Source organism: Doryrhamphus excisus, chromosome 13, assembly GCF_030265055.1.
Source record: "Doryrhamphus excisus isolate RoL2022-K1 chromosome 13, RoL_Dexc_1.0, whole genome shotgun sequence".
Classification (NCBI taxonomy): domain Eukaryota; kingdom Metazoa; phylum Chordata; class Actinopteri; order Syngnathiformes; family Syngnathidae; genus Doryrhamphus; species Doryrhamphus excisus.
In genome coordinates this window covers 15,853,912-15,880,828 of record NC_080478.1, presented here as the reverse complement: position 1 = coordinate 15,880,828, position 26,917 = coordinate 15,853,912, and the positions used below count along the sequence as shown (strand labels likewise).

The following is a 26,917-nucleotide window of genomic DNA, read 5'->3' as shown; positions in this document are numbered from 1 at the left end:
ACATATGTTTATATATTTTTTCTTATGGGATATTTGCCTGAAATAAATTGAAGTGGATTCTAATGATTTACCCTACCAAATGAGCAGGAAACAGAGACAATGGTTATAATGAAAATGTAGCACATAGGAGACACAGCCAATCCCTATGGAGATCATGTGTGTTGTTTATTGTTGATAAAAGGCCAATCAATTCTGTTTGTGAGGTCTGAGCAGAGATTATGGGACAAATGTGTGTGAGAGAGTATTGCTCCAGTTTCCTGACATCACTGCTTGTAATCATTTGGATAAAGTGTCCCAGAACAGATGACTGGCACTAAATCTGATGTTATCCAGACGAATGTTTACCTGTTGACAACATTGTGAACATACATGTGTTGCATTGTGTAACCATCTATCAGGAAAAGTGGCCGCAGAGGGAGAAGAGGGGGGGGAAAAGGAAAAGGAAGCAAACAGTCGGGAAGGAGAAGTTAAGGTTTGCTGGATAATATCATCAGCTGGGAGACACTTTACGTAAAACGTGGGGTGTAATCTGTAAAACAGCAAAGGAAAGGAGGTCGGTGATCTATCTATCCCCTTGCAGCAGAGGCCCTGCAAAGCTCTTCACGGGGGAAACAATAAAGCCACAAGTCCAAGGAGTCTCAAGAAGAAACATATGGCTCCACAATATAGTGATTAATCACAATTAAGGAGATGTAAACCTATACGATACATAACCCTAACACTCCATCTATCAGGGGGCTGACTGGTGTCTCGCATCTCCCGCAGTTTAAATTTGTCAGCTGAATATTGTAGTATCACTCCAACATACACTTACGGTAAATCATTCTTAAATGCACACAGAGCGCTACACGAACCATTCCCCGTTCGCTCACTGATTAAAGCGATGGCTTTAGCAGGGAGGCTTTTTCACCCACACATATTCGACTAAATCTGTCTGCCACATTCATCACAAAAGGGGTCAGTGGATGTCTGAAGCAGGACAGATTCTGCATTATGAAACATAGTTTGTTTTATTAAGAACATTTGCTCAGACTAAAGTGTCACATGTAACTGTAGCACTGGAAAACAATTATGCACTCTATGAACAAAAGTATTGAGACACGCTGTACCCACACTGAGCCATTCGTCCCCTGCTGGTGAGATTCCGTCTCGAACCTGCTGGAATGCGCTCACTATGACCATTTGTGCCACGGCCCGTCACTTCTGGGTATTGACTTTTCATATTTCTTTGAATTCAAATTTTGATCTTAACAAGACATTTTTATTATTATCATTTCAACTTTGGAAAGACCTGGAGGTGCAACTCTTCATTTTCTACCACTTCCTGGTGACACAGCAGCTGTGTCCCAAAGCTTTCACATCTCTCACACCAGAGAATGATGTTGCAGATGGAGCTGCAACAACAACTGCTAAGCAGTTAAAGGCCTCCTCGAAAAGCTCAAACAGCTTCCTGTGGACACACCAAGGATGTGCTCCTTTGTCAACAGAGGTCAAAGATGAGGTGACCCATGGAGCTAATAATCAGCAGCCGATGATGCAAAGCAGTGGGAGTCCAGGAAGAGGATCATGTTTATAGAGGGTTACTATGGCAAAGGTGAAGGTGTCTTTTATGTTTTAATGTCTTTTCTTTCCTTTAAGAACCAGAATATTTAAGTGGAATATTATCAATTTCAGTCAGTTATAATGACTAATTCAAAAAAGAGCAATATTCAGGATGACAATGACCTTGAAAGCCAGTAGGTGGCAATCTTCTCAGCTGTGCACAGTACCTGTGTAAGGGAGTGAAGGGGTTTCAAATGGCAAGCAGTTGATGCTTTCACCACATCGTTATGTTTGATGCTCTCAACAGTAAACAGTATTTAATCAATGAAAGCCCTATGGGTATACGTGAAGAAATGATCCAAAAGTATCAAACAGATGAGTGGGATCTGGTTTGCCCGGTCTTAGAATTATTATGGTTCAAAATAACTACTCCCCATCATCAACACAGATGCATTTATTATTGATGTTATCTGTATCTGCCTGAGTTGTTTGGCTGCGGCCTTTCATTTCCTTCTGTTAGGATGGATCCAGCACCACAGAGGAAATTCATCCATCCCCGAGGAGGATATTACAGATCAGTGGAAGGTAACACAAATAACACAGGTAATAACATGGGCAAATTAATTCACATTAACATGAATAAGAATGGAGAATGAACAATTCATTATTTGGCTACTATACAGTATGTGCTTAGTGTATGTTTTTTACAGTAGTGGTACTGCAGATGGAGAATAACAATAATTGTGAAATAAATTGCATCATACTTGAGAGGCAGAACTTGTTTTTTCCGCTCATCTCATCTCATGGTGTTCTAGTTGGGTCTGTATGCTTCAAAAGGTACACAAGCTGCAGGTTCAAAGTGCAAGCAATGTCGCAGGGAAAATGTGGAATGGATTTTCAGTGTTGTGGGTGATCTTTATATCAGTAGTTCCAAACTGGTTTGGCTGCAGGACCCGCTATCACAATCACAGCTCTTTGACAAGGGGCGACCCAAATTGCAGAAATGTTTCAACTCAAACTTCTTATATTGAAAAGGGACTGTTTTGCATGGCTGTGATTGGTTGGTGACCCTGGTTGGCTTAACATTTTAGGTACCTTTTTACTTAACATACCTCTGAGAAAACAGAGCATTCGTATCTTAATTTCTATGAATTTTTGATACTGATATTGTATTGGATTTTATTATATTGAACAAGTGTACCTAATGAAGTGTCCAGTGAATAAATAGACCTAAAACCTGGAAGGTACTGAACATTCGGATTTGCTTGAAATAAATGCTGTGTTAAAAACACTGTCCATCACATCTGATGACTGTACAGTGGCGGAAAGGCGCGTTGTGATTGGTCCACAGCGGTGGGTGTTTCCGCATTCTGCACAGAGCTGTCAGCAGAAGCGCAACTTGCAAGAGGAGGACTGTCGCGTCTGAGAAGGAACCATCCTTTGGGGAATAGCGGTGTGAATCAGGCGGGAGATATGCCGTACATGCTCATCAGCACGCAGATCAGACTGGTGCGTAAATATATGGCTGCTCTTGTGTGGTGTTGTGTTTTCTCAAGTGAGGGTGGAGCTACAAGTCCCGCTTTTTTCAAGCGGCAAATCAGTGCTGGTCGTCATGTGTATATTATAGCAATGCAAGGGCCTGGAGGGGGGGAAAACAATTTGAAAATGTGTTGAAAGAACAAAATTGGCAATTGCGCCATAAATTACAAATATACTGTATAAACAGCAAAGGTTTGTGATCCACAATATGTTATATGTAGCCCAATGTAATGCTTCACCAATACTTCCGGTTCCGGGTCGCACAAGGGCTGTGACTGTTTTATAACTACCGTTGGAAAAGTGTTGTTATCTATTGTTACGTGGAGAGTAAACGAGTTTGTGCCACATACCTGGACTCTCGTCGCGCCGCGTGACTTCCGGTTCCGGGTCGCACGAGGGTTGTAACTGTTAGTCATTGGAAAAATATTGTTGTCCATTGTTAAGTGGAGAGTAAACGAGTTTGTGCCACATACCTGGACTCTTGTCGCGACGTGTGACTTCCGGTTCCGGGTCGCACGAGGGCTGTAACTGTTAGCCTTTAGAAAAGTGTTGTTGTCGATGGTTAAGTGGAGAGTAAACGAGTTAGTGTAGACTTGCATAATAACATGCATTCATATTAATTACATCACAAAAAGTCGTTGTAATGAATACTTAATTGTCATATGTTTTTTCAATTACCTGCACAACTCAAGCAACATAATTGGTTTGCCTGAGATTTGGATCATCTATTTATAGGTGGTCTACTTATTTGAGGATTAGGATGCGCCCCTGCCAGACACCTGCAGGTGCAACCAAACTTGAGTTACACAACTCACAGGCAACACAGCAAACAAACATGTGCAACAAAGTAAACATGTGTTGTCTTTCAGGAGAATGGGCCAACCAATGTGGGAGACGAGCATTCAGATCCAGCTGTCATGAATTACTTGGGAGCAATGAAAACAACCGTCCTGGGAAACAATTTGTGAGTACTGATTAGCGCTCCGCCATGGTCGCAGGTGGACATTAAAAGGCACCTGCGGCAGGTAATAGTTTGGCACAGCACCTTTTACTGCCCAAGATGACAAATATGTACATCCTGATGTAATTATATTTGGGAGATGCCTCCTCCAACTCAGGGACAATAAAGCCTAATGGCTTATTTCCAAGGCTGCGGTCTTCTGTGCTCCCAGGTGTTATGTAAACGTGCTCACGCAATGCTAAATTTCCATATGGACAAAAGAGTGTTACTTTCATTTTGGCAGTAAACATGTCCATTCTGTCATCAGAGCAAAGTCACAAGGAAGGGTAGGACCTCCTATGTGGATAGAAGGAAAAGGCTTTGCACGTTTTGAATAAGCTGGTCAGTTTAATGGGAAACAGACCGGGGACGTGTTGTCATTGGCAACAAGATTCAAACGCTGCTGGGAAATGCATGAAGGTGTGGAGGGAAGTGAAAGAAAAGCAGAATTAGCAAGTGAGAGAGACAGAGACATCCTCTACGGTAGGTTGTAACGCTGTGTGTTTATCTCATGTAGTTCTGAGTACCATGTGGACCAGCCTCCTCGCCTGGTGTTGGACAAGCTGGAGAAGATCGGCTACCGCGTGCTGACAATGACTGGGGTGGGGCAGACGCTCGTGTGGTGCCTTCACAAGGACGTAGAGTGATGATAGACTGTTGCGTAGGGAAATCAATCCTGCATCCTGTTCATTTAGTGACATTTACTTACTGTGATGAGCATATCACATAGTTTTACTGTCCATGTGTAATTGAAAACAAACACTTGTGCTTTATCAGTATGTCTGCAGAAATGTTTACAAATTAGTTTTTTTGCAAATGTGTCATTTTTATTATTAAACATGTTAAAATGTGAATGAGTAGTTGACTTACTATAGTAGCATGTACAAGATATTTCAACACCCTATTTGGAAAACTGTACAGACCAAAGCTTTCTTCAAACAACACAAACTATTGGCGGGTAATTCGCCAATCAATGAAATTCGCAAAAAAGAAAAATACAGTGCAAAATCTTTATTCACACTAAACAGGAGGTCTCACTCATTTAAAATGTGTGCCAAGTGGGAACCTCTGGTTTGGTACAGATTCAATACAAATACATGTGTTCTTTACGTCCCTAATATCGGGGGTAGGAGCCCAACCAGATAATTCAGTCGTTCTCAAGTAAATAAGGGTCACTTAAAATTATTTTACACCAGATGACCTCTAGTACACAACCTTCCAATTTATCCAGCCTTGGGACCAGCACCGGAGAGCTCCAATGGCTGGAGTTTGAATCACCGGTCAGCAAATGAAACCACATGAACTGCATGAAAGACAGCAGTTTGTACCACTACGCTACCAGTACCCAATGCCTTTGCATCTCACTGCAGGATGAGGATGCAAAGTAAAGAGGCTGACTGCGAGAACCACAAAATGCACAATGATGCATCACATCTGGCCAAAGCTGGCATCCACTGACATCTTCAGCAGAGGTAGCGTGAGTAGGTCAGAGAGGAAGAAGATGCCTGGAAGATTATCAAGGTTGCGCTGGTGTTGTTGACAAGAAAGATTGAGTCAACAAGCTCATCCTTACCATCCTGTTTCGCATGAGCACAAAGTGGTGGTGAAGTGCTTTTCTGTAGTTGTATATCCTCTCCTGTCATTTGAACATATTATTTTTGTGTTCCTGCGTTTTGTTCTTGTTGATCACAAAAGTCTACACACAAACAAAGCCATGTGATGAGGGGCTATTGCAGAAGGAGAGGAGGAGCAGATGTCTCCCACCGCATCACGACGTTCCACAGCTGGACATTGTGTAACCAAGCCACAGAGCAGAGATGGGAGTGGCAGGGATGTGGTTCCTAAATAACGCAATATCTGCAGAAAAAGCTACTGCACAGGCTTTCTTAGGCCACAAAACCTTAAAACTAATGAAAAAATATCACTATTTAAAAAAAATTATTATTGTGACATGAGTAGCAAAGGTGTAGAGCTGCACTGCATCATACTAATAGGTACTTCTAAATTATTGAGTCTTTGCCGTTTGCTGTTTTACTGGGCAGAAAAGGCCAGGCCAGGATACAGTCTGCGCTCGTAAAGTTATATTTGTCATCACATACGCAAACAAGGTGGCTACGACGAAATTTCAATATTTCATCACAGTGAAATTTGAGATACAATCATGTAAAGCATGGCAGATCTCTAGGCCTCTGATGCATGTTCGGTTTTCTCATGTGGGGGCTGCAAGAATTCTGAAAACAAATGTAGAAATTCAACCTTGCGTTCCAAAATTGGCTGGAGGGCTGGATTCGTGGGGGAGAAAAGAATTCCATAGTCACATCGCATGAACTGTGGCTTGGATCTCTAAATATCTCAGCTGCCTTCACTGAATTACTGGACAAGTACAGGACTTGGACATGGTATAGCTACATTAAGGAGTCATAAATAAGTATAGTGTTTCAACAAAGACTAAATTGTATCTAGATGTATAGGTCATTAAATGGTAAGCAACCAATGTATTCACGCTCATAGATCACCTTAGGTCAGTCAAATGAATTACAATGCATGGTCCAGCTTATGCAAACACAGTTATGTAGGCATCAATACAATATGGCTGCAGTATTTACAGCAGGGGTCTCAAACACGCGGCCCGTGGGCCAAATGTGGCCCGCAGGACACTAGTTTGAGGCCCACGCCTTGATATGAAAGTTTAATGTTAGTGCGGCCCACGCAAGTTTGATATGGATGCTGCATGGTATCATGTACCCAGAAAAAAATATTACGTTTGATTAATGTTCATGTTAAAGGTTAAATAACTGTTAATAGTTATCCTCCCTATCCGTGTGGAAGTGGTAAGTTTTTGGCTTTTTAATTTTAAAGTAAATAACTTGGAGGCTACCGTTTAGGTCGCTAGCTCTCTAGTTTGCGAGTTAGCATGTGTCTCAAGACCCTGCAGTTGTGCAATATGTTGTAAATAAAAAGAGTATAAATGTGACTATAGTTGTGTTTTGTCATGTCTACAGGGCTCTAATAATGCTTTGTTAATTTTAATCTGAAAAAAATAATTTGTCTACCCACCAACTATATGTGGTTTCTTAATTTTTAATTATTTGCCGTTTTGCCGAAAACCTGATGCGGCCCAGCCTCGCCCAGACCCTAGCTCCAGTGGCCCCCAGGTAAATTGAGTTTGAGACCCCTGATTTACAGGACATTTGGGACCACATGACTTAACCCTTGACCCCTCCATTCACTTCTTCACTAAAGGAGAAACCCACAGCACACCATTAAGATGATGGACATGATTTAATTGTTAAAGACTTGATTAGACACATAACAACAAAGCAAATAATGGTCTTATGAAAATAACCTTAAAGTAGGTGTTGCGTTTACTGGCCGCGGGATAGTACCGAGCCAGGTCCTCCAGCGCTAGGATATGGTTTCGTCTTCCTCATCCTCCTTCTGCATTTGTTCGATGAGCCGCTGACGCTCAGCCGCCTGCCTCATCTTCATCATGACCACGCTTTCATAGTCACGCTCATTGGATAGAGAGCCCTGGAGATGAAAAACAGATACAACAGGTGACGCAGTGTATGAACATATATATAAATATATATACTACATATGCTTTCATTATGCCAAGTGTTCCATTATGACAACATCAAATCTTAAGTTGTTTTTAATTAACTGACAGCAACATCACAGGGAAACAGACAGAGGAATACAGCCAACATCCAATGTATGTTTCACAACCATTCTGCAGATCCTCACGTCAAGCACCATAACCTTGACCTTCGCAGACTGGGTGAACATGCGTGAGACACCAGCCTGCAGAGCAAGTATGATCATTTTGATGCCGGAGGTCATTATATCACAAAAACAGGGGCCCGAATTAGGTCTGTGCATGATTGGACTAGAATGGACAAGAGAATCAGCGAGGGCGGCAACTGGCTAATGGCTAATCAAGCAGAGTGGAACATGGGCCAGACGTCTTACATACACAATGTGTATGTGGTCATAGATGCCACGCATAGGAACGCACACACAACATGGCACACAAAAGTGGACTATATAGCAGATGCTTTTAAAAGGATGTAATTACGGTGACTATGTGCACAAATTACTGTCTTTTTTAGAGTTCTTAGGCCAAGTACCCTCAGAGAACGCCATTGTTTTTGCATGATCATATCCAGATCGTCTGCGAGGCCAAGGAAGTGTCTCTTTAACAAGACATTGTACTGCAGGAGAGATCAAGTGAGCCTGTGCTTGAAAGTCTGGAAGGAAGGAGAGCACGAGTGATCCGAAGAGAGGAGAGGTAGGTTTTGTCAGTGCACTCAGAGCTAAGGCATCTGGAAAGCATCACGGGGACTCCAGCATCCATGTGCTGAGAAAGAGGGTAAGTGTTGAGGAAAAGGAGAGGGTCGGTGAGGGGAAGTTCCCCCCCGCTCCCCCCCTCACCATGCGGCCCCTGGATTGAGGAAAGCTGCTATTATCATTCCAGTAATGTGAGCTCAAGCCCTTGTCTGACACGTAACTATGAAATATCACGCAAACGCCATTAGATAGAATAAATAGCTCTTGCATCCTCAAATTAAACAGGACACAAGCAAGTATACAAGCAATCTGGCGGAAATGCTCCTGCCTCTTTGGCAAATGATAGTTCAATTCCACCCCGCCCTCTAATGGTCACTATGGTGATGTGCAAGTCAGAAAACGTATGACCTTTTCATTAATTCTGGCGCTTCCTGTGCAGTGTGACACATTTCTTGTAAGGAAGAGGGATGTTTCCTTGCCCAGGGTGCTAACTAACAATGTACATGTTCAGCCAGTGCATCACCCTGTAAACTCAACACTTGCTGTGCACATATACGTGCATCTGAGAGAGTAGGAGACCACAAAACACAAACAAGGGGGCCCTGTGCAAAGTCAAGTGAGGCGGGTACAAGGCCACCGCAGAAAGCTGCATGGCAGTAAACACGCACGCACACACACACACACATGTACAGTACATGCATAGAAACAAGATGAGAATTAGCTCTGTGACATCAGCACTTGGCCGGGCCACAAAACAGCACACCCCGGATTGACCCCAGGCCAGTAATGACATCATGAATACCTCCGGTGCTGTGAGTCAAAGTGTGCAAACACACACAAACACACACACATGGAGTCTGACACTACCTCTCAGACACAGCAGGAGGCAGCTCGCCGTGCAGGTGGCCACTGTAGTCCCCCGGCACAAGTTGTCGGATCAGCTGCACATTACACCATTTGGTGGAGTATGTGTCGTGTGACCCGTGTGTGAGCACCAGTGAGTAAGCATGGAAGCAATCGTGCTGAGAGAACAGAACGAAAGAATATTTGGGCAATAAGAAATGTGGAAAATACACAAAATATCTTCAACGATTGAGATGTCCTCCAAGTAGTTCTGAACTACTGTGGTGGGTGGTAGGCCAACAGGAAGTTATAACAGTATATTTAATTTCAACTACATGTTGAAAATATCTCAAGTCAAGCTCAAATGTCTAAAGTCCAATTTGATAACATTTTAAAACAATGAGTCCCACAGGAAATAATTTACACAGAATTCAAAACTTTCACTTTCATAGAAGTGTAGGTTACAACAAAGTAACCACTGTTAATGATAGTATCACCATAGACGTGGTTTGAATCGTAAATTTAATGTAGTGTTTAATTGTTTTACTATCAGTCCCTAATCTTCCCTTATTTCCTCATGCAAAATATATTTGGAAATCAAAACAAATGAGGGTTAGAACTACATCCCCTTATATCTTTTTTAAACGTGCAAACAATTAAGATTACAAATGTGAAGAAGAGACCTCATGTGTTGAGAGCAAGCTGTCAAACATGGAAGCCAACAGCGTTTAAAAGCCTGCATGAATAGTTTTCCTCACGGATGATCTCTGAAACTGAAACGGCGTGCCAAGGAGTTCAGATTAAACATTACACACTTTATTGTGTCCTAATTCTGCAGCCCAAGAGGTAGTCAAGTTGTATTTGACAATGGATTACTCATGAAAGTCATTAGATACTTTAGACTCTACGTATAGTCACTGAGCCAAGAACAAACATCACAGCAGTAGCTGCCAAGACATGAAATGGCTGACTTGTCTTTGCCTCTAATACACTGGGCTGAATTTAATCACAAAACTATTTGTTTGGTGGCGTGTGTGTGTGTTGACTTTCTTAAACTGTTTGTCTCACTGGGGTATGGATTGTATGATTTATAAGATGTGAACCCTTATTTAGAGATTGCATGCACGTTAATGAGTGAACATGCGTCTTGCAAGGTGAACTTAAACAGAAAAAGCTCTGGTAGAGGATTAATCATTACTCGTTATGAAACTCTGCAAACATAAAACCCCAACGGTCTGGTCAATTATAGTGTTATTGTTAGTAAAGAACAAACACTACATAAAGATTAAGCCCCAAATCTACTTCCTGCATTTAACCATTTACATGCACGCCTGAGAACATCTGGTTCCGAAGTAAAAAATTCCAGCACAAGAACGCCTTTGATAAGACAGCGATATTTTGCAGACAAGGTCTTAGTAAATACCTACTGCAGATCGTTCGCTGTAAAGTTACACAAGGCAGATGTTTTAAAAGCATGATGCACTTGGAATCAAGAGATATTAACGTATTCGTCATGTCTCAATTATCCCCAAAAAGTGAAGAGCAACCTCGCACAGGTAATTGCTGTTGCGTGCAGACTGCTGATTTTGTAACAATGAGAAGAGTAAAAGGAAAAAGGTACATACATGAAGACCTGTATGCACAGGGTTATATGTGGTCACAGTACTGGACAGAGGGGAGGACTTTGGACAGAGCTATTTGGAAACTGTTAAAGCAAAGGAAATAAACAGTTGAGAAGAGAAATGGCAGCAGAGGCCTGAACTCCTGCTGCCCTGGCATTTCTCTGTATGATGGATGGGCTCAAGGATCCCAGAATAGCAGGTTGTGGGGGGGTTTGGCTTCTTTAATATCCACCAATACATCGTTATAAAAGCAAAATTATGTCTTTCACATCCTAGCCTTGCGGGAAAACCTCTGATTGCAACAGATTTCCCACTAAAGCAAATATGGCCGTGAGACTGGTAAGAACGCACTCTCAACCTTGGAGATGTGAAAAAGAGGTCAGGCGTTATAAGCAAAGGGAAGAAAAGATGAAATGAAAGTTCCAAACAAACAAACGGGTAGTGTCTGTTTATTCTGGGTTGCCATGTTAACATGGCTCCTTACACAGTTTAATGTGCAGAAAAACTAGCGGAACGTATCCACGCCGCATGTTGTTTACTTGAAATCTCTGCTCTTGATCTAAAGATCGTGATTTAATAATTACTAATGATTTCATGCCAGGAGACACAGCAGTACATTCTCAGCTTACAATTACCAATGACCACCCACTGTTGCTGCAAATGTGGTGACTCACACAATATGCACAGTACATGAAATGTACAATAATCATTAATGGCAAGCAGATAGGGTGTCAAGCCCCAATCCCAAATCAACACAAATCATATATACTTTTATTACTTGTTTGTAGCATGGAATGTTAGAAAAGGCTCGTCAAACAGAGAATAATAGTCAGCAACAGTAGGTATGACAAAAACGGATCCATTTATACCTACTGTCGATAAATGAATCAAGAAGTAATGCGGCGACATTAGTAATGTACCTGACATTACTCACCACCGATAATTCCGTAGAACTTTCTCTGGCTTTCCAAATGGGTCAAACAACGGTGGATGTTTCCAGAATGCGCAATGAGACTGGTCATATTTAACTTCCCTGGTTCTGTGCCACCATAAGAAACTTGTGCATGACTTGCACTCAGCTGCAACATCTTTCTCAAACTTTTTTTATTGCAAATACAGTTAATAACCTGGAAATTAGCATCTTAGTCAAAAAGATTATACCAGGCTGGTCATTGTTTTGTTGTCAAAAAATTGTTTTGGTCATTGTTTCAATGCACTGAAATGGCTGTTGGTTCACGTCATTAATTCTGAATTATTTGTCTTATTTTATCTGTTTACTGATTTTTACTTCCCAGACCATGCAATGGGTAGGTTAAGTTGTGTGTCACATACTATTTGTTGACTTGTGTGAGGATCACTGCATGTGAAAAGCTACTTAAACCATCGAAAGGTTGTCTCAGATTGACTGACTCTGACTACTTGCAATTCATGTTTCCAGCTTGTATATTAAAAGTTTAAATTAATTATTTGGGAAGTAACTGATGGGCCGGATTCATACACCTGTGTGGCCCCTGAGCCATAGTTTGCCCACCCCTGCTAAACAGTATCAACATACAGTATTATTTGTGTTGTCTCACCATTCATTATCGAGCCCATTCATCTCCTCACTATGACAAACCCTGGCCCAACTTGACAGAGTTGATTAGAGGCCAGTGTTAGTTTTGTCTCGCATTGTTGAGCCTCAAACTAAGGTTCAATAAGTCACACCGGGATTTTTGACCACAGTATGTCATGTGACCGTCTTGCTACAGTGTCTGCATATCCTCCTTGTGGAGTTTCATTTGAAGCTTTTTCAAACAACATTTCAGTCTTGAGTCATCACACAGGAGACAGGCACTGATGACAAATGCTCACAGGGTTGTGTCTCATCTAAAATGGAATAAAATGAGATTAGGAGGGATAACTACAAGGACAAAAATGAAATTGTTTGAGAGAAAACCGGGCAACTACTCTGCTGCTGAAGTGAACTGCTCTATTTTAAGCAGAGAAAATTGTTTGTCTAGTCATGGGCTTATCATACATTGGAGCAATTCGTGAAAGCTACCACAGACTTCTGCTTGTTGCCACCAAATCATGTTTCTTATGTGGCAGACGTAGAAACATTCAAGTCCATACAGTAGGAGGAGAACACACAAAAGAGCCAAAAGAAAATCCAGCAAAGCCTCAGTTTGGGCTTCTTGCACCAGTCAAAGCAATATCTGGAAACAGTTTTTATCCTGTGACAACAAAAATACGCAGCATCCCAGATTTCAGACCCAACATAGTTGCATCAACCACACTGGCCGCTATGGTAAAAAGGCTTATGCAGAAACCCAGTCAGGGCTAAAGGCATCGGCCCAGAAGATACATAGCATGACAACAAACCTAACAGACTAAACCCATCCTGACTGAGACGGGGGCCATGTGATCTTGTTCCAAAATACCTCAAATAACACCAGCTCTTCGGCCTGATTGCAGACGGGAGCATGAAAGCAGTTCTGCGGTTGTAGGTTGATGAAGGGAATTCAGTGGGGAGGGGTTGATCCTTAAAAGGGAGACTTTCATAAATGTTTTGTTTCACTCTTAAGTAAATGTTATGTTAATTTCATTTGTGTGAGTAATTGCATGTGGCGTTCTGGCATCAGTGTGAGTTGTGAGAGAATACAGTTTATGGTTTATTTGATCAATGTGAAAGACACCATTTGTCCGTCTCCTTTACACCGTGTATGTGTCATTTTAGTGATCAACTGCATATGAATTAATTCCTGGTTTTGCAAACAGGCTGGGTGGTAACCTCGAATCAATCAATTGACTAAAAAATGTGAACTTGAAAAAAATTGCTGAAAAGGCATTTGAACCAAAGTTGCAATTGCTGCCAGTAACAACTTAACCAAGGCTTTTACCCTGTCATTTAGGCAACAGGGTAAGGTTGTTATTTGGATACAAGTTCCATTCCTGTATCAGTATAACATTCCAAAGACAGGAGACATGACAACTGCAAGTGCAACCAGTTATCTCTTGCTCATATTTCTCTTGTGCAACCCTCGTCGCCTGAACACGCTTGTCTGTGTGCAATACTGTGGATTACACAGGGAAGCGGGAGGCCTCCGGTCAGGCAGAAGGGCCTGTAGAGTGGTAAGACTTAGGGGCTTTAGACAAGCCAACAGCAGTCAGGAAATCATGAAATCAGCAGAGCAGGGGGACAATGACATGGAGATTAGAGATCAGTTAACCCCCTCCTTTGCGTAGCTGGCCTCTTTGCTCACTCACCATGACTTCCTGCTTTTTACAAAGGCGCGTGCACACGCTATGACACTCTGAAAAACAACTTTTTGTAGTACTCGAATGCAACCACTCTCACACTTTCCCTCTCAAACACACTATGTGCCGGGCAGCGGTTGTGTACTTCTGGCTATCTCAAGATCTGTAACATCATGAGTATTCTCAAGGCTGCGGCCACTCCCTCCCACAGGTAACGGGAGCAGCCAAGTATCCGACAGGACTTGCGTTGACACTCGTGACTAAAGAACCAAACCACATCGCAATCTGGATGATATCATCTGACGGCTGGCAACCAACCTCGAACGGGATGAGTGTAAAGTGAAGTCACAAGTACCCTTTTTTTTTTTTTTAAAACACCTTTACCTGGAGGCTTTGAAACGCTCGGACTCTGACCTCACATGGTTTATCTCTCATGACGTCAAAGACTTTCAACTGCAACACCTGGAGAGTTCCACAGTGAAAATGGAAATTGGCACAGGGGAGCAGTAGGGAAGAAAAGATGAAAGCTGAAACGGATTAAAAAAACAAAAAGGTAAACGCACATCTTCAACATCTCAATGCAAACACTGAGTTGTGTCACTGAGGAAAAACCCATTTTATCAAGATTGTATTTATTTCCCAAGGCTGTGCACTGAGGTCTTGGAACAAGCCTTGTCATGTTAGAGAATAGCTTGTTTCAGTTCAGGTAGGCGCAGCCAAGTTTCATGACAGACACTAGTGTGCAAGCGTGGAAGTCAAATATCCAGCACTTGCTTGGCAACATAGGTAAGAATTAATCTATTTTTTCAGGTCTATTTTTAATGATACAACTACAAGGCACGCCTAAGAAGGGGAAAGAAAGCCTTTTCATAATTTGCTTTTGAATGTTGGTTAATGTTTTCAAGGGTTAGATTACGCATCTCAAAGGTAGATCATTTATGGGAGCATTTGGAGTGTTTTTTGGCCAATCTGCTTTAATGGGCTTCTCTAATTTAAACTTGGCAATAGTCAGTGTTTCCTGGACAGAAATTTATGGCTGAAACCCTGAGTCTCCTCCTTGGCCAAACTGACATGTTGTGGTAGGAATGCTGCCGTGTCCGTGCACTCCAATCTCCCGCTGCTACTAAAGTGCCGATAAAACGTTTACGGGCCAACAAAACCTGTTTGCTGTAGTGGCTTACAAATTTACAAAGTGAGTGTTTCAAGTCACGAACACAGGTCTAATGTGGCCAAAGCTGTTTGGGAGACGGTAAAATCACAGACCCTGAGATGATTATCTAATGCACATGCCAGTGTTGGTCCACTCAGTTTGGTTTTCCTCAGTCATTATTTTTCTTTCAACATTTTCTTTACTGCTGTTACATTGTGGCCAACCTCTTATTTTTCATGTAAAAAAAGCATTACAAAATGCATTTTGAAAACAGTTTAGATTATTCATATAGAAAACAATATTTGAATGATTGTGTTGTGTCTGAAATCTCACATCACAGTAAAGCGTCCAAATGAAAAAAAAATCCTGAGAACGACAAAAAGAATATTGAATTATAGCTAATATTACAGGAAAACAATTCCACCAGCACGCAAGATACGGTACTAAAATGTGTTGCTGCTCTTACCGGAAGACACACAATGGACTACACCTGCTTTTATAGGAAAAACATTTGAAAAGTAAATATTTAAACATTACAACTTCAAAGCACGCTTAGAATACACCACAGCTGCCAAACACTGAATTTGATTAACCCAAATTAAGTAAAGCAGGTGCAAGCTCTAAACAAAGGTTGCCAATTGATTTTGAGCCAACTGACACCGACCAGTCTCACATCATGATGAGCACAGAAGTTATCTAAAACAGACTGTTTATTGTTTGTCTAAACGACAGAACATATTAAACGTGCATTATAATTCATGCTTATGTTTTTTTTGTTGCAGATGGCAGTGGTTTACCATTTAAATGTTCAATGTTGAACAAAGACGGACATACAAAAGGGTTGGAGGACTTCTGAGATCACCTCAATCAGGCATATAAAACATTTACTTCTTCATTAAAGACAGTCAAGATGCCACTTAGAGCATCCTTACACAGAAAGCCAACCTCTGGTCGTTGGTCAAGCAGACACTCAAAGCGCAGAGAGGTTCTCTCCGTCAACATGATCAGTCTACCCTTGGCTGATTTCCGCCATATTTCACATATTGGAAATGACGCCCACAGGGACAGCTTTGGAGACCTATCCTTCCTAAAAATGGGCCACAATCTCCTTCTACAAAGCTCCCAAAGTGAGCAAAATCTCTTCTTGGCCTGCTCTCCCCCACCAAAGCCCCCTCGTCTGAATATAGAGGCAGAGGGATCAGAGAGCCCGGACTGGTCTGTGGGCCACCAGGACAACATCGGCCAGAAAAGGAAGAAATGCAGCTCGATGCCACTGCTGGACAGCGAAGTTGGTGAGGAAGGAAAGTTTGAAATGGAGGACGGAAGCCAAAAAGGAAAGAACATTGCAACCACTCAGTCCTACAGTGCTGGATGGGACAACCTGAGTTCAGACATGGATGGAGACGCCACCGTGACCGCTGACAAAATTGAAGGGCAACAGAAAGAGGAGGACAATGGCTTTTCCTTTAGCCTCGACCTGGGTCCTTCCATCTTGGATGATGTTTTGCAGGTGATGGACAAACTACAACAATGAATACAATGGATAGCAGTACAAGGACAAAATATACTCTGAAACCCTAGCCCAACCATACCATAAAGCATTTCAATCAGCAATTATCTCTGTTCACATGTCAACAGATGTCACTATTGAGTACAGCAGATTTGTGGATCCAATGGAATTTTGCTTGATATTTCCCTATCTGACATTATTGATTGAATGTTCCTGTACTTTCTTTTATTGTACTTCTATTGTTATTCCCCCAAACCACACTGTACAATACTTGACGGCTGTTAAGGCTTAAGTAGCATAGCGTTTAAGAAATGAAAAGTTGCGGGTGGAGTCCAAGGTCCTCGAGCTGTGATATCTTGGCTCTTGGCCTGCTTGCCAATCTGTTGTGTGCAGAGGGCAATTTCTCCTCCGCACGCATCTCAGAGGCCCCACTTAAAAGTACACCAAGGTACCCCCCATCTCTCATTCCTAACAATGTAGTGAAAACAAACACTAAGCTCTGCTTCCAATAAAAGCCAGTGGTGGCAGGTTTCCCTGTAGACCAAGCCAGGCCACAGGTCCAAGACCATAGAAGAGGGGGGAGAAAATAGAGTGCTGGCTGTTTTCTTAGCTGCAAAGTCCAATGTATTGGTGAATGGCACACGAGAAGGAAAGTGGTAAATGGTAAAGTGATACTTCCACATATGCAGGGGGTGTCGAGGGAAGTGGACCAGAGATATCATTTACAACTGCAAAATCTTGATGAGGATTTAAACACAACCTTCTGACCAAACAAACCAATATGTGAAAAATATATGATTATAGATCACACTATACACACACACTGTTGCCCACATGCGAAGGGAAGAGCACAAATGGAATGAAGAAGAGAAGATAGAGCCCCAGTCAGTTTCTTAGCATACAGTTCCAAGGAAAGCTGTGGGGTAAAACCACAATAAGCCACATACCAAAGTGCCACACGGGTCATTTACGAACCACAAGTGTCCTGCTGCTAGGAAAAAGACTTAGAATTGTATGCATGTCCAACAGAAACAGTAGTGTTGTGGGCGAGTCTGCACTGTATCGGTTTGGATCACTCCTGAGTTAAACTGGGTATCATTGTTCCTGATTCTTTTATTCTAAGTGAGAAAAACAGATTGTGAAACATTTTTTGTTAAAAAATGTACTGTTTTGTATTTTGGAGCAGTAAAAAAATGCATATTTCAAATACCAAGACTTATGGTTTTGTGGATAAACTACTGTTGTCAACATTTAAAACGGCGGTCTTTGATGGCTCGGAATTTATCTTAAGATTTTTTTTTTTAAAGCCTTGTAAAGAAATGAGTCTTTAGTCCAGGGGTTGGGAACCTTTTTGGCTAAGAGAGGCATAAAAACACATATTTTAAAAAAGCAGTGCCATTTCCATGTATGTATTTTTTATATTAAGAAATGTCTGAGTCGGATATGTCATCAAAAAAGCCACATCTGGCTCCCAAGTCATAGGTTCCGTACTCCTGCTTTAGCCCCTACCCATAAACTACCATAGGTAGAGGTGGAACTGTATGTGTGTATAAGGGTATTCCTCAATGCAGTGAATGCAGACTAGTTTGACCCTTGACATTAAAAAACAATTGTCTGCCTCACAAGTATGACACTGACATCATCACACTCTAGCTAGGTTATAATAATAATAATAATACATTTTATTTGTATAGCGCTTTTCAAGATACTCAAAGACACTTTACAGAAAAATGAAGTTGAATAAAGCAAGTAAACAAAATAGAAGACCCACCAAAATACAACATTAATTGGTTAATACACAGTTAAAACATGATTATCTGAATGCTTGATATACTTTTACGGCTCTCGGGCTGCTATTTTGCGAGATCTGTGCATTTGTGTGTGAACACTTTTAAACTGGACATTTAAGAAGCAGACTAAAATTGCACAGGCATGTCAAGAAGGGTTCTGTGTCGTTACAAATAAGGTACTGCAGTAAGCACAACTTGTAGCAGGCTTGAATTACTGTTGGAGAAAGGACATTGGCACCAACTACAGCTCAAGAAGTGGTCAGCCACATGATTGACGGGAGAAGAGAGGGTCAAGGTTTGCAGTACAGTTATCACATCTGGTACTGCTTCTCCCCATCCAAATACATTATCTAAACTTGCTGTCACACAGACTACCAAAAGCACTACCATCCCTCTCTCACATAATTCTTCTGATTTATTAATTCTGTCAGTGACTAACTAAACACTAAAAATATTGTTTTGGTAAATGAAGGATGTGTCCTTCTATTTTAATTACATCTCCCAGAACAATGCAATGCTACTGGGTATTGCTGGGTTTCCACATACACATGGGCGTTTTGTGAAAGTGATATGGTTTAAGATGTCTGTCAAGTCGTGTCACAACATTTTTTCAGAGCAAAACAATCCAAAACAGCTATGCCTTGTCACAATCACAAAGAACAGGCTGTAACACAGCCATTTTTACATCTTGAGCATCCTAAAAACAACACCAAATCTTTCAAAGTCTACTGAAAAAATGCAAACATCTATTTATATTTCACACTAATCTAAACCAGTGCTTTCTTTCTATAAACTGGGACTTTGTTTATTGAGGGCCGTAGTATATACAATATATTGACAGAATGCAGTGTAAAGGAAACACGAGCAATATATTCCAAAACAATGTGAAGCAACATGGTGGACATGCTGTACTGAAAACACATTATGTAACACAAGATTGGAGCATAATGTTTTATAGAAAATGTGTTCATGAAAAAGCTTTTGACTGCATTACACGACATCCAAACAAAATCATAATAAATTCTTGTTGGATTTCCTGATCTCGCTATAAAACCCTGGAACACAAAAATAGCAACATCGCTAAGAGGGTAAATTGCTGTTGTACTTAGATTTCTTTCTAAAATTAAACAATCCCTATTGCATACTTCCAGAATTTGAAAATATCCCTTTTTTCCTGAAGGCCACGAGGTGAATCAACTGTCCACCACTTAAGCCTTACCAACACTGCACTCTAAAACATTGACTGATTTCCACTGTGCACTTCACTTGTATCACTTGTATAAGGTCAGCTTGTCTCATGCACCTGATGCCTTACATAAAATCTATTTCCTTCAGACTTTAGGGGCTAATTTGGGTGGAAGTGCCATTTTCAAGCACTAGCAATTTGACAAGCTGGAAAAACAATCCCAGAGAGGTTGAAATGCTGCATCTGGTTTGTGTCATGACAAGTCGGCAATGCCTCTGCAGTTCTACAGGGAAGAATCAAGCACGGACATGTGCAACCGTAAATCTTTTGCGATAGTGGATGACACAATACATCCCTAATCAAAATATATAGCAGACACTGCTGCACAAACATTACTTTTGGATAAGGTACACAGTTTGATTAGTGTGATATTGTATTAAAATGATTTAAGTAAGATGCATTAAAAAAATTCACAGAATTCTGATGATATAAAATACTTATTACCACAATTAATGATCAAAAGACACAAACGCAAAACACATTTACTGATTTAAATCATGACAACAAGAATATTTACATATAAGTTGGAAATGTTTGCCTTTCAATATTTTCATATATTTAATATCCATGGTAACATAAACTTGGTGACAGCAGCAGTCCGCCTGTTTGAGTCTTATCTGATTTCTGGAAAAGCACAACCATGACAGCAGCAGGCAGCAGATGTGTGTGTGCAAGCATTGGGACACTCCAGTGCACAACTCCGGAGACCAAGTTACATTAATCATTAAAAGCCTCTTGATGCTAAGGCAGGGTAGTCAAGGGAAATGTGCAGTCCCCACTCTTTTAGGTCCCATCATTGGGCCCCGAGTCATTATGGGTAGAGCAGAACAGTAACTGACAATGGTGCTGAAGTTCTGTGTGTGTGTGTGTGTGTGTGTGTGCACGTTCCCTGTAGAGAGTCCTACATTTGGACTGATGAGGTTAGAGAAGCCATTCCTCACCAGAGATTCCCTTTGTGTGTTTGCAGCTGGCTGATGTAAAGGGATGATGGTGGGATAAATAACAGGAGAGCGATATGATTGTTTGATTTCAGATATATCCAATGAGACGGGTCCTCTAAGGTTTGGACCACTGACCTTAAACCAGATGTGGATCAACATTATGTCATGTAGGGCCTCCTTAGTGAGAATACGTCTCAGAGAGAACTAATGTGAAAATCCCCCTACCACGGTTGTTTTCAGTCTCAGGAGCAGAGTTAAAATGTATGACACAATCAGCTTCAGATATCAGTAAGGCAAACTAGGTTACTATAATAACATTTAAAAAGATTAGTCTAACAATTCCCAGTGTGCAGCCTGAGTAGTATTGGGATTCAGTCTAAATCTCTCAGCAAGCAGGGGTTTGAGGGGTGAAACTCAGTTTGTTAACTCTGGAGATACACAGACATTTTACGTACTTGGTGTGTGCAGGTAAAAGTTGATGCGGTAAGAAAGATGTATAAAGATTGCATATTTCCTCTCTCATCTACACAGATTGAAATAATCCAAAATACGGTTTGGGGATTCAGGGGCTATATGCAGGGACCTGGTGCTACCATTTAAATTTGTGTGCCAAGTAATTATAAGCACAGTGCACCCTCTGGGTTACTTGGCAGAGAGCAACATTCCTGGGCCCTTCAGGTCAGCACCACTAATGACCAGCGGACCCAAAGGCTTCAAACCAATACTGGCCCAAAGCCTCTGTACTTCAAAGCAAATAAACGGAGGATCACTTCACCAAACAAATTGTTCCAGACCAGGCAAGAGGAGCACAAGGCTGGCCGGCTGTACTCTTTGCTCCATTGATACAAAAATAAAACCACAGGGGTTACATAGTGCTTTTTTTTGCGGGACAATGTTTAGGAAATGGGGTTTGTGTTGGAAGCTGTATGCATGGGAAGATATTTGTAATAAAAACTGGTGTGCATCATAAGAAGTGGAGAGAATTCTGAACATCTTTAGGTTACTACCTGTGCAGACATGAAGTGAGAAGCAGGGGCAACTTCCGGTTGTCCCTCAAGCCAGGAAATCTTCAATGGGTTTTCACTCCGGCCACTTTCATTCTTCACTGCCAGCTCCTAGATATGTAAATACAGTATAACCGGAGAAATACTATGTTGTGGCTTCCATGAAAAAGACAAGATAAAAGATGCAACAATAAAGAACACACTGGATAATTGATAATTGTCTGGACTGTACGAGGACTTCAGTAACAAAATGGAATGTAACCATTCCAAATCAAGACTGGAATTTGAAGATAGACAGAGGCAACAGATGTGTCATAGATACCAAGCGACTGGCAGACATGTTGTATGGGTAAAACCACATGTTGTGGTCAGGAAGCAACAACAAAAAAAGTACATGTCAACAAACGGTCTGTGTATACAGACAGTGTGGAGCAATGAGTAAAGCCCTACATCCATTGCAAGAACTTAACTTTTGAGGCTCCAGACTGCGGCTAAATGGTTGCATATTGTGAATAAAAGGGACACAAACAGTTGCCATTTATTGTTCAAATATCAGTAATACAGTGAAAATTAGAGGAAATGTGAATTTACTCCGCAAGCCAATTTTACCATCCGCCCCCTAAATTTTTGCTTGTGCTCCTCAAAGCTTAGGTTAGTGGACGCTGTGCTCCTGGAGCGCTGAGTTGTACAGACATTTAGGAATCTGATTCCAAGAAAGTGTGACTTTTTGCAAATGTGTACATCAGATGAAATAAATACAAACTGTCAGAAGAAATGTTTGGTACTCACAGCTGCCCTCACAGTTGCAAACTCCACCACAGCGCTTCCTCTCTTCTTACTTGATATAATCACATTCAGAACATCTCCGTACTACAAATGAGCAAAGAAGGAAAGAGAGGAGCAGATAAAAGTACAGTAAATTCATATTTCTTTTCAGGTCATTATATATTCTCATTGGGAATAGACTGAATGAAATTAAATCAATTGTCTATTATCCACTGTCACTAAAGAAGTCCATCCATCCATCGAAGGCTTGGTAGTGGAGTGAAGAAAGAAGTTGACCTTTTAGAATTGACTATGAAAATGCAGCTTTGTGGGAAATGTGAATGTCTAGGAATGTACAGTAAAAGTTCCAAAGTAAACCAACTGTGACAAAAGAAACTCTTTTATGGGGGCGAGTACTGAACACAACATCCTCATACCCCCGAATAAAAGAAAACAATGAAGAGGTATTATTTTAAGCAGCACAAGGACACAAACGTAAACACAAGTCTTCAACATACCCTAGTTGTTTTCCCACACAGCAGTGACTATTTCTCTTACTTGAAACATTTACAGCAACTCATTACAGCTTGCCATGTCAAACAAAACTATTTTTTTTTAATGAACTCCAAAAAAAGGCATTTCCACAGTCTTAACTCAAACACAGCCCTCCCACCTGATTTCCTATCGAGTGCATGCCAAGGAGAATTTCAAACGCCTTAAAGGCGTATCATGACGTCAGTGACACTTGCCCCATTCTCATTTCAGGCCGGTCTTTGCCCACAGATAGCTCATGAGAGGGAAGAAAGAATAGGGTGGTGCATGAGTTGCATGAGAAGAGCACATTTCCTCATAGCTCCCTTGACACTGTTTAATCACCTGGTAAGAGGAGCACGAACAATGCCGTGCGTGTCTTTAAAAGGCAGAGCTCCAGACTGAGACTAAATGGTTGCATTTTGCAACTCAAATATGTAACATTGGAAGTGAATTTTTCATCTACTCGCGCAAGTATGTGTTCCGTATTTAGCAGGGATGTCAATTATTACCATGAGAATATAAATAGTCTGTGACATGTGTTGTCAGTTTATGACAGCTTGTCACAGTCTAAGCCAATCGTTGCCGAGATGCATTGAAGATTGACTATGTTTACGCATTTTTCCTGTCTCTTTGTCGGCAGATTTTATTTAATTATTATTTAATATGTTTTTGTTGCTGACAAACTTGTGCTCCACAATTCAGCCAATACACGGTGAACATATTTTAAAGTCAGTAAACTATAGGTTGTATATGTGAAGGTCTGTTTTTGTTGAGGTAACTGATTCGATAAAAGAGTTTCACTCAATAAGTGGACATCTGCGTTGCTTTAATGTCTCTCATCAGTGACTTTGCTAACTTTTGGTTTTGGTTTGTCAAAGCCCAACACTTTCATTTCTTTTCATAAACATTTCTTGTGAGAAGAGAAATCTCCGTCCTCCCCCCATCTTTCATGGAATTTGTTATCTGTCAATACCTTTTGTAGAAGTTTAAAAATGAACTCTTGACAGTAGCCTCCATTTGTCTCGTCGTCTTTTTTACACTTCCACTTCAACTAAAAAGAAAAAGGAAAAAAATGACATGTTAGTCAGGAATGAATTGTAGAATTTAAATAAAGGTGCGATGATAGCTCGTGATCAAGAGCTGTAGGGGATATGTACTGTCCATCCATGGTATTAAGATGAAGCGTTTCAATTACAAAGCAATTCAAAACTTGATGTTAGTCTGAAGAAATATTTTTATTTAGAATATCTGTTGGAAATATTGTCCCTGTATTTTTTTTTATTCCATTGCATTCCAAATAACTGCGTGATTCCTGCAATATTACATGATGTTGTTTTAGAGATTGGCCAACCTTTCTCTATAAAAGAGTAGCTTCAGCAAAAAGCTTGCAACATGGCCACAACAACCAGTATGAGTTCCCATGCCGCGCTGCTAAAAACAGCTCTTGTGCAACCTCTCTCCGATCAATCAAAAAAGGATTATGGCCCCAGCAAATATCACACAAACATAAAACAGTATTATTAATGGCAAGCACAAAGTGTTGATTCTGATCCAGCTCCCTGCTTGCTGTCAAAGAAGAAACAGAATTTCTGGGAATTTGCATGTTTATGTAGCCTCTTTTAGCCACAATAATGGTGCAAGTGAAATGCTGAGTATTTGCTTGATGTGATGTCTAAGGTTTCAGCTGAAAAATCTCTTGATTCTAAATAAAATAACATTGAGACATGACTTGGAATGTGAAATTAAAAATAAACACCACATTACAAAACATGGCATATCAGATGATATGTGGCCAAAGGAATGTTGCCCATCAATACAATTCATAATGTTAAATAGAAATAAAGCTCAAAATGCCTGAAACACAATTTACTAATGCTTGGTGTCCCTGAACATGTCCCCTGACAATGTCCTCCAAAGCGACAAAAAAATATAAAATAAAAAAATAAAAATGTTAAGGAATCTCCCGCCTGCACTGGACAGCTGTTAAAAATGTTAGCTAACATCCCCAGTGTCCATTAACAACCTAGACCAGGGGTCTCAAACTCAACTTTGCTGCTGGAGGTAGAGTCTGGGTAAAGCAAAGAAAATGTTTCATGTATCTAAAAAAAAAAAAAAAAAAAAAGTAATAATTCAGATTATGAAGGGCTTGTCCAGAACTTAGGCTTCTCTTGCCTACTCTTTGGTGCCAGAGACCTGGCTGTGTTTCCACCTTTCCAGCATGCCTTGTGGCACTTTTTTTGTAAAACATTGCTAAAGTTATTGTGTTAGTGTAGGTTTTAACAGTTAACATACTGCAGGTGTTTATTATTCCTTACAGTAGTAGTTTCCCTATGTGTGGTTACATGTTGTGCTGTTATTTTTGTGCTTGCACTATCATTGTAGTCTTGTGACGCTGCTGTTCATTTCACTCTGAGTCAAGGTCACTCCGAGTTCAGTATTGGATATGACTTGCTCTATTAAACAGCCCTCTCCTTTAATCAAACTGAAGTGCCTCTGACCACCTCAAGTTTACCACAATATATAAATTATATTTATATGAAATACACAGAAATATGGTCCCAGGCCGAGAGTTTGAGACCCATGTTCAAGGCTACCGGGATTAAATATTATAAACCCTGTTGTGAAACGGCTTGAATGATCTTAAATAATGAATGTGAAATGTGTACATTTTATGTGTCTCTCTTCCCTTTCTCATCTCTGACTGCTACCTTCACAGATTTACCTTCAGTTTTGGGGTGATGTTGCTCCTGGAACATCTCTCTCCACCAAAGTCTGAAAAACAGGAAGAGAGATGAGTTGATGACGTTAAAGATAGAGAAACTGCTTTATTGATGCAGCCATGGATACGTGCATATGGATAGCCATTTAATTTTGGCTGTCACACGGCGATTGCAACAAACTTGTGATCTACAGCGTGCCTCTTGAGAGGGAGTACTGCTCCAGACTTTGGGGGGCCTGACTGCGTGCAAGTTTAAGACGTGCTGACTATGCATGAGTAATTGCCCAGCCACAAAAAGAGGTCTAATCTTGAGCCAACACCCCCAACTTCCTTTACCTTCACATCCATAGCATTGATTTACTGAACTATTTTTCCCTTATGTCTCCAACATAGAAACACTGGGGGGTCATGCAAAAATATGATCATGAGGTCAGGTTTGATGTTTGAGTTGTGTGCGTGGGTGTGTGAGTGATGTTTGGCATTCCTATATAAACATGCCAAAATGTCTTGCTGCCAAGAAAATATAAGTCATCTATTCCTGCATGTTGCGGGCAAAAATTCCCATATACATTTAGTTATTGTGTTTTGTGTGACTAATATCTGGTGAACCACGGGCTGCCTGAAGAAAACTGACAGATGGACTGACAGTTTGATTATAAAGGGTCACTCATATGAGAGGTAAAACAATGTTGCTACTGGGAACTCATGCAGGCAAGAAGGAACCTCATGGTGCTGTGCTGGTTAACCCGCAAACAAGCATGCGGGTTATAAATTGAAAATGGAAGTACTTCTCTGAGTGTAGTCGGAGTTCTGCTGTGTTTCTCTTTCTTTTTGGATCTGCTCCCTGATGAGCCTCTGTTCTTCTTCAAGTTGTCTGGAGCCCTCCTCCCTCAAACGAGCTATCTGGTGGAAAAAAGACACACAATACAGAAATGTAAAAACTTGGAGTGTTGAGAAAATATTAATCTTCCGTCATCATTTAACAACAGTATTTATGAATGTTTGTACCACAATTTTTCAAAGATTCCAAAGGAATGGAGAAAAATGCCACAATATAAGAACAAAAGTTGTTTTGCAGGTCCCTGTCATGTCCCCCAGATGTAAACAATCAAATCAGCTTTGCAATGTATCAAAACAAAAATATGGCTGAGAAGGCAAACACAGGATTTGCATGCACACCAA

The 26,917-nt window shown here is 40.9% G+C and overlaps 3 protein-coding genes across 5 annotated transcripts in view; 2 read left to right on the top strand and 1 right to left on the bottom strand.

Moving 5' to 3' along the window:
- Window positions 1-2,883: 2,883 nt before the first annotated feature.
- Window positions 2,884-4,935, top strand: gchfr (GTP cyclohydrolase I feedback regulator). The gene is made up of 3 exons (XM_058090628.1): window positions 2,884-3,051; window positions 3,951-4,045; window positions 4,599-4,935. Exons 1-3 carry the CDS (start codon window positions 3,016-3,018, stop codon window positions 4,726-4,728), a joined length of 261 nt encoding a protein of 86 aa, XP_057946611.1. The 5' UTR covers window positions 2,884-3,015; the 3' UTR covers window positions 4,729-4,935.
- Window positions 4,936-7,356: 2,421 nt separating this feature from the next.
- The window catches only part of dnajc17 (DnaJ (Hsp40) homolog, subfamily C, member 17), a 28,509-nt gene continuing 8,948 nt past the window's right edge, over window positions 7,357-26,917 (bottom strand). For both annotated transcript variants that reach the window (XM_058091059.1, XM_058091060.1), the window contains 6 exons: window positions 26,524-26,638; window positions 25,739-25,788; window positions 23,990-24,067; window positions 22,507-22,587; window positions 21,721-21,828; window positions 7,357-7,612 (listed from right to left, as the gene is read on the bottom strand). In XM_058091059.1, coding sequence (XP_057947042.1) covers window positions 7,487-7,612; window positions 21,721-21,828; window positions 22,507-22,587; window positions 23,990-24,067; window positions 25,739-25,788; window positions 26,524-26,638 — 558 coding nt within the window. In that variant the 3' untranslated portion in view covers window positions 7,357-7,486. The remainder of the gene's footprint in view (window positions 7,613-21,720; window positions 21,829-22,506; window positions 22,588-23,989; window positions 24,068-25,738; window positions 25,789-26,523; window positions 26,639-26,917) is intronic.
- Window positions 13,845-17,943, top strand: LOC131140541 (cdc42 effector protein 3). Of its 2 annotated transcripts, none has more exons than XM_058091061.1 (2): window positions 13,845-14,629; window positions 16,009-17,943. In XM_058091061.1, the coding sequence occupies exon 2, from the start codon at window positions 16,137-16,139 to the stop codon at window positions 16,758-16,760; it is 624 nt and encodes a 207-aa protein (XP_057947044.1). In that variant the 5' UTR covers window positions 13,845-14,629; window positions 16,009-16,136; the 3' UTR covers window positions 16,761-17,943. The 2 variants fall into 2 exon arrangements, with proteins under 2 accessions (XP_057947044.1, XP_057947046.1); XM_058091063.1 differs by lacking the exon at window positions 13,845-14,629 and adding an exon at window positions 14,722-14,862.

Bases quoted from the DNA above. Each gene is read 5' to 3' on its own strand.
- LOC131140541 (XM_058091061.1), top strand. From the start codon at position 16,137: ATGCCACTTAGAGCATCCTTACACAGAAAGCCAACCTCTGGTCGTTGG.
- gchfr (XM_058090628.1), top strand. From the start codon at position 3,016: ATGCCGTACATGCTCATCAGCACGCAGATCAGACTG. The intron at 3,052-3,950 runs GTGCGTAAATAT...GTTGTCTTTCAG, and splicing joins TCAGCACGCAGATCAGACTG to GAGAATGGGCCAACCAATGT. The intron at 4,046-4,598 runs GTGAGTACTGAT...TATCTCATGTAG, and splicing joins ACCGTCCTGGGAAACAATTT to TTCTGAGTACCATGTGGACC.